The sequence below is a fragment of the Bison bison genome, unplaced genomic scaffold (genome assembly GCF_000754665.1).
Source record: "Bison bison bison isolate TAMUID 2011002044 unplaced genomic scaffold, Bison_UMD1.0 scf7180017864239, whole genome shotgun sequence".
Lineage (NCBI taxonomy): Eukaryota > Metazoa > Chordata > Mammalia > Artiodactyla > Bovidae > Bison > Bison bison.
This window is the reverse complement of record NW_011494811.1, coordinates 1,245,764-1,252,938: the sequence shown is the minus strand read 5'-3', so window position 1 is coordinate 1,252,938 and position 7,175 is coordinate 1,245,764. Positions and strand designations below refer to the sequence as shown.

Genomic DNA, 7,175 nt, shown 5'->3' with positions numbered 1-7,175 from the left:
ATATCCATGAAATTCTCCAGGCAATAATACTAGAGAGGGTTGCCATTCCCTTCTCCAAGGGATTTTCCCAACCCAGGAATCAAACCTGGGCCTCCTGTATTGCAGGCAGATTCTTTACCGTCTAAGTCACCAGGGAAGTCCTGTTCCCTATAGAAAGGACAGGGCTTCCCTTCTTCTCCTTTCCACCTAGATCAGTGGTTCTCACACAAGGGTGATCCTGCCCCTCCCAGGGGACATTTGGTGATATCTGGAGATATTTATTTTTTTGCTTGTTACAACTGGCATCTAGTTGGTAGAACACAAGGATGTAGCTAAACACCCAGCAATGCATAGGACATTTCCCCACTCCTAGCCCACTAACAAAAAATAAAATATTGATAGTGCTGAAATTGAGAGACACTCAACATTTGGAACCCAGCTTAAACAGCACTTCTTCCAAGAAGCCCTTCCATGACACTTGATATTGGTTTAGGACCCCTCCCCCCTCAGGAGGCTCCTACTCATCACTTCTCTTTCACAGCACTTGGCACATGGGAGTATTTGAGATAATGTACCATCTGCTTTCCACTGCAGTGTACCAGCTCCAGGATGGAGCGGAGTGTTAGGTCCATCACCTCATCCCAGCGCCCTATGCGGTACTCGGTGAAGTTAGGCATCACTTTTTGTTTTGTTGATCCTGGGACACAGAGGAGGCCAGTTTACACAGGGGCCCTGTCTTTTACCGAGTGACGTGGTTTCTAAGGGCTTCACATGCAGACCCACAGATACCTGGGACAAGAGCACGGTCTTGGCAGCCAGGGGGAAGTGGGAGGATATCACAATTCTGCCACCTCCATCAGGTGACTTAATTTCTCTGGAACTGGATTTCATCATCAGTAAAAGAAGCATAACATAGAACCTGTCTCCTAGAGTTGCTGTGAAGATGAAAAGATGAGTACCACCTCTGGCATAGGCTAAGAGATTAATAATTGAGAGGAAGAAAAGGCAGGGGGAAAATAGACCCTTAGACCTATTCTGAGGGTCTCCTGTAGCCCCCAGGGCCTGGGTAGCGGGAAGAGGAATGTGGAAGGGACATCAAGAGACTGCTAGTCAACCTGTCTTTCTCGACTTCTTCAGCTCTAAAATGTGCCTACCAATATCTCATCTTACTTATCCCATGAGCTTGTTATATGCACCCCAGGTAACTCCCCACCCAAACAAGAGAGGTGCCTAAAAATTACCTGTAGGTAGGGCTGAGTGCAGTCCAGACTGTCTTACCTCCTCCACCCTGGGTCTTCTTAAGAGCTCTGGCCTGCCACCCTTTCTTTCTTACCTGGATTCCCCATCTCCATCCAGATGTTTGGAAAGGCAGCCCATTTGAATTAGAGCCAACCCCAGATTCCTCCATCTTCCTGGGCTCTGCCTCTAATGCCAGTAGGGACTCCACCCCCTGTAACCTGCCTGGCCCCACCTCCCACACGGTCTGGACCCTGGTCCACAGCCAGGTCTCACAGCCCACACCCAATCAGCAGGGGAATTCCAGACATTTTCACCGAATGAGACCTGGAAATTGATTGCTATCATTCTTTTGCCCAAGGTGGGGAGGGGAAGGACTTCCCGTTTTCAGGCCTTTTTGCTTCCCCCTCAATTTTAGACATTCAAAACCTGTTTTTAAAAGAAGCAAAGGTCCTTTGTCTTGACTGCTCAGGTCAGCAGACAGAAGTGTCTGTCTGAGAATGGAGGGCAGGACAGGAAGAAGACTCTCAGCAGAGAACAGAGGACATGAGATGGGCACAGAGAAGTTTTGGATAGGAACCCCTTTAGCCCTGGGGGCAGCGGTTGGAGCCAAGTCCCACACAGATAGCCAGCAGCCAGTGAGGTTCAAGGCTCTTGACAGAACTCCTCTCCATCCGCAGAGCTGTGTGAACACCAGGGCAGACTCCAGCAGCGTGGGGGCAAGGCAGGGGGCAGAGGGGCCTCGACTCCATGACTGAGGGAGGAGAGGGGAGCGTGCCGGTGGCATCAGCTTGGCACGATGGACCCTAGCATGCCAGCAGCTCCGTGTTCTCTGTGACCACAGCCGCCCACACCCATGCCGCCCATGCCCACGGGATTAGTAGCCTGCTGCTTCCGTCAACAAGTCTGACTTTCTGCCTTTGTGGCTGGTGGAACCTGGTGGGGCAGTTTCCCGATCTGGATTGCTTTTCTTCCATTTCCTGGTTCTCATACCTTCCACTCAGTCTGCAAAAGGATGTTTCTCGTTTGGGGTTGTTTTTTTTTTTTGGTCCAAAATGCTTGACGAAAGATCTGGTCTCTTAATCAGTTCAGATCCCTGGGAAGTTATTTAAGGAATCAAAACAGCTCTAGTTAGACCCCCTAAAGATTAAAATCCATGACTTGCCTCTATCCAGAATATGGTTCTTCCGTGGTGGGAGAAACCTTAGTGCAAAGGACCTAAGCATCGGCAGCCTCCCCCGTCCCACCAGCCAGGTCTTGGCAGGAAACAGCAGTTTGACCTCCCAAGTCTCTGCTTTTATTTGCTTTGAAGAAGGTACCCTGTTCCCCACGCCACCCACCCCCTTTTGAAACATTCCTCCAGTGTGTATAACACATCTTTTTGTCTTCCATCAATGCTTGCTAAATGCTTTAGTGGTAGAACGGAGGCCAAGGGAGCTCAGAAGGGCTGGGATTAGGGTGAGGCAAATGAGCCCCCTCCCTGCCCCGGGGCGCTCCGTCTCCAGGTGCAGGCTTCCTCACCCTGACCCTGGCCCTGCGACTGATGGCTGGTGAGAGAAAGCTTCCAGGGGAGACGGTTTACTCAGAGATGACTGAAAGGGCCCCACATAGGCACTGGCCAGCCTCAGCCGGGGGCACAACTCAACCCATAATACAAGGCCAAGTCACTTGCTTGTTGAAGTATATACGGCTTGTTGAAGATGAAACCGCGTCCTAGAACCCAGGATTATTTGATGACAAATTCCATGGCATAAAGCCACTGTAAAGCCCTGGCACCTGCAGTATATATACCTTTACTGGTCCGAGAGGAAGAACCAAAGAGAGACGTTCAGAGGCTGCTGCTGTTGTGTTGATGGCGCCTTCCCTTTTTGCTCCCTTCCTCTGTAGCCTGCCTGCTCCAGGCTGAGCTGGTGGACTATGAGCGAGTCAAGGAGTACTGCCTCAAAGTCCTGAAGAAAGAAGGGGAGAATTTCAAGGCCCTTTACCGGTCCGGTGTGGCCTTCTACCACCTTGGGGACTATGACAAAGCGCTCTACTACCTGAAAGAGGCAAGAACCCGACAGCCAACAGGTAAGGCAGCAATTGCTCTTTTCTGACCAACAGCGCCCTGGGGCAGCTCCCAGACCATCTCACCGCCAAGGTCAGCTTTTTCTGGCCGGCAGGGCTGGGCAGAGGGAGAAATGGCAAGTGAGGGGTCAGGTGTGTCCTAGGTCTTGGAGCACATGGAGTCCGTGCCTTTGGGATCTGAGTTCCAGGGAGCTTGGGCACCTCTTCTGTTTAAATAGGATGTGGATTTCTTCATTTTTCCAACCCAGAATCCAGCCCTCTTTACTTATTCATTGAATCCATATTGCATTCTTACTACATGCTAAGATTTGTGCTGGCTGCCAGGGATGTAGGTAAGAAGACTCAGTCCCTAAACGTGAGGAGTTCACATTCTGGTTGATGAGACAGAATACAAATGGGTAATTTGGAGGGTAAGCCCAACATTCTTCCAGGAAGAATGCTCCTCCAGGCAGATCCCAGATAACAGAGCATGCATTATCTGTACCATTCGCTTAAGTCACGGCCACCAGCCCCACCATTCATTCATGCCACAGATGTATACTGAAGCAGGGCCAAGAACTCTTCCAAGTGCTGGGCAAATAGCAGGGAACGATGCTCAAAGATGCTGCCTTCAAGGAGTTTGTGTTATAATGGAAGAAGATGGACAGTAAACAGACAGATTGATAATGTAATATTTAATAGTAATAAGTGCTATAAAGAAAATAAAGCAGAGTCAAAGGATCAAGACTAAAGTGGGTGCTATTGCAGACCAGGTGGTCAGGAGCACCCTGTCTGAGAAGGCATGTTTTAAACATTGACTTTGACTTGCTGTTGCCATGGTTGTTCATATGGCTGATTTTTTTAAAATGCAATTCTCCTTCCAAGGAATCTTGTTAGAATGAATTTACAAATACCCAACATACTGTTTTTTTCTTTTTTTTAAAGAACACTAATATCTTTATCCATTGTTGATTTGTTTCCTGTATATAATTTGTGTTCCCCCAACTACACTATAAGCAACTCGAGGACCAAGAATGAGACTCATTCAACAGAATTTTCTTGAGTACCTGCTATATGTCAGTACTATTCTGAATGCCCTGCCTGGCATTTTGGAATATTATACAGCATTCCTTTCTACTCCTGGAAGTAAACATCTCAGGCAACCCTGAAACTCTTATATTCTGGAGTGTATAGCGCTAAACAGCTATTCTCTGTCCTTCCCCACTCACTAACTTAAGGACTGGAATTGGGGGAAATTCTTCTATTTGTGGTCAGGTGGTTGCCTAGAAGAGCAAAATCGGACAATGAAGCACAAGTCCTTTTAAACTCTCCAATTAAAAAAAAAATTACAGTCAGTATTTACTGATCATTTGGATTGAGCACTTTCAGACATCTATTTTGATCCTCTCAGCAGTTTTAAGAGGAAGGTTTTATAATCCCTGGGAGAGGCAGCCTTTGGAGTCAGGCGCAGTGACTATGTGTTATCTCCTTGGGCATCTGACTTGATCTCTCCAGTTTTCATTTTCATCACAGTCAGGATGATGAGACATACTTTATAGGATTCTAATGAGGTCTCATTGAGACAATGAAAGTTAAAAACATGACCCAAAGTAGACACTCAAAAATGGAGGTTGTCACTTGCAAGACGAGACAGGAGATTCAAAGAGACTGGTAGGTTGCCTGAGGTTAAACAGTAGCTAACTCTGAACTAAAAGTCTCAACTCACTGAGCTGACTGAGGACCACTGGGATTGCTGCTGCATAGAAATAAGAGAAGAAATTCTCGCTCCTCTCCTCTCCTTCCCATCTGTCCTCTGGGTCATGGGGACCTGTCCCCATGGAGGCAGGGAAGGAGAGGAACTGCACTCCAGTTGCCTTCTCTGTCGCCCTGGACCTTGGCTGAGTGAGGCTGCCCTGTCCGTGATCTGCAGATGCAGCTTTGGTCTGATCCCCTGTAGACCCACCAGTCCCCTCACCAGCTGTTCCCTAAGGTGTGTTTCTCTCCTCACAGACACCAATGTGATTCGATATATCCAGCTGACGGAGATGAAGCTCAGCAGATGCTCCCAGAGAGAGAAGGAAGCCATGTGAGCAGAACACCTTTCTAGAGCTGCGCCTGGCCCAGGACATCCAAGCACCGCGTGGTGGAGAGCCCCTCCCTGGGTTCTGGTCCTTTCTCCTCACTTCCTCCTCCTATTACCCCTCACCTCCATATCTACTCTCCGTGCGCACAGGAGACCCGTGGATTTGGAATCTGGTGGGTTGCCCTGACAGTGCAGACAGCCTCCTTTCAGTAGGGGCAGCCGCTGAAAGAGACCTGGCTTTGGCGGGAACAGCCATAGAGGACTGTCACAGGTTGGGAGTGCCCTTACAGCTTCGACTTGGGCCAGCACTCCTGACAAGAGGCAGAGCCCGGCAGGTGGACCCTCCCAGAGGCGTCAGGCATGGAGCCCACGGGCTGGACCCTTCCACTGCTTCTTCACAGACTGGAGCATCTCACGGCAACTGTGATGAATCCAGGAGCCAGACAGACACCAAAAGCATCGGTTGAGCCCACAGAGTCCGAGAATTTGTACACTGGATTTCTGCACACACACACACGCCCGCTCCCCACCCCCAAGAACCCTCAGCCCCTGCCTCCCTCCCTCCCTCGTGGTCTCGTTCTGTGCTTTCTCCTCTCCCCCTTGGGGATCTGAGACTCTGCCAGGATTCACATGCCATCGAAACCCACTCTCAATGCCCTCTGGTGACCACACATACCATTCCCCCAGACTCCCAGCCAGCAGGCAGCTGTGACTGCAGAAGGTCAGGGTGGAGTGGGCCAAGGACTGACCACGTAGGGCTGGGGGGAGGGAGAGATGACGTCTAGGGGACAGAGCACTGTATAGACTGGGAGACTGAACTGTGGACGAAGTTAAGTGTGAATAAAAATAAATGAACAGGCAGCAGTCCCTGTCACTTCTGTTGGAAGCAGCCCAATCCCTCACTTTTACTCCGTCCCCCAACCCTCAGTCAGAGTTGCTTACAGCCAGGCAGGATGGGGCTTCCCCCAGAGCAATGGGCCACTTGTCCAGTGGTGTACAAAGCTGGCTGCGCCTTTGTGCTTTTAGAGTAGGCTGGGACTGTGGAGACCGCCCAGGGACTTGGCTGGTGGGAACCTGTAAGCCCCTTTTTGATGAAATTATCTGGACTCAATATCTAGCACGTAGAATGTGTTCAACAAGTATTTGTTGACTGAGTGAATGATGACTGCAGACTGGTTCTCCTGCCTTAAACTCATTTTATCCCAGCCTAGTCTCCAGATACCTATGCTCTTTTTGCGATGCCATGTAGCTTCAGTCAAATAAGAAACATTTACTGAGGGCTTGTCATTTGCCTGTCATTGTGCAATATGCCCTTGGACGAAGGATGTAGTCCCGGTCTTCAAGGAGATGGAAGAGTTGAGAAATAGTCATAGGAGATTATTACCAATGACACCTTTAATTTATATGATGCTTTAAGATTTTCAAAGCACTTTCATGTATTTTTTGTGTGATCAGTGAGACAATATTGTACAAATTAAAATATATACAGATGCAATAATGTTAATAGTGAGCATTTATTAAATGCATTCTCCTCAGATCTTTACATGTATAATCTCATTTCTTTCATGTAATTACCTACTATTCCCATTTGATGGATAAGGAAACTGAAAAACAGAAAACTTGTCCAAGGTTGCATGGCCTTAAGTGGCATAGCTAGGATTTGAACTGAGTCTGTCTGACTCTAGAGTTTCAGCTGTTGACTACTCTGTAGTTAGTTGCCACCCTAGAAAGTACTAGATTAGCTTAAGTTTTCATTCGGGATTTTCCATAAGATGTTATAGAATGAAATTTTTGACCAATTCAATATTATATTGGATAGTTGTTATTGTTT

General features: G+C 48.4%; 1 protein-coding gene across 1 annotated transcript in view; it reads left to right on the top strand.

The window, feature by feature from the left end:
- The window catches only part of TTC9 (tetratricopeptide repeat domain 9), a 35,317-nt gene extending 28,438 nt beyond the window's left edge, over nucleotides 1–6,879 (top strand). The window contains exons 4-5 of the mRNA XM_010846814.1: nucleotides 3,103–3,285; nucleotides 5,272–6,879. Of these exons, the coding sequence (XP_010845116.1) occupies nucleotides 3,103–3,285; nucleotides 5,272–5,351 (263 nt within the window). The 3' untranslated portion in view covers nucleotides 5,352–6,879. The remainder of the gene's footprint in view (nucleotides 1–3,102; nucleotides 3,286–5,271) is intronic.
- The last annotated feature ends 296 nt before the right edge of the window (nucleotides 6,880–7,175 follow it).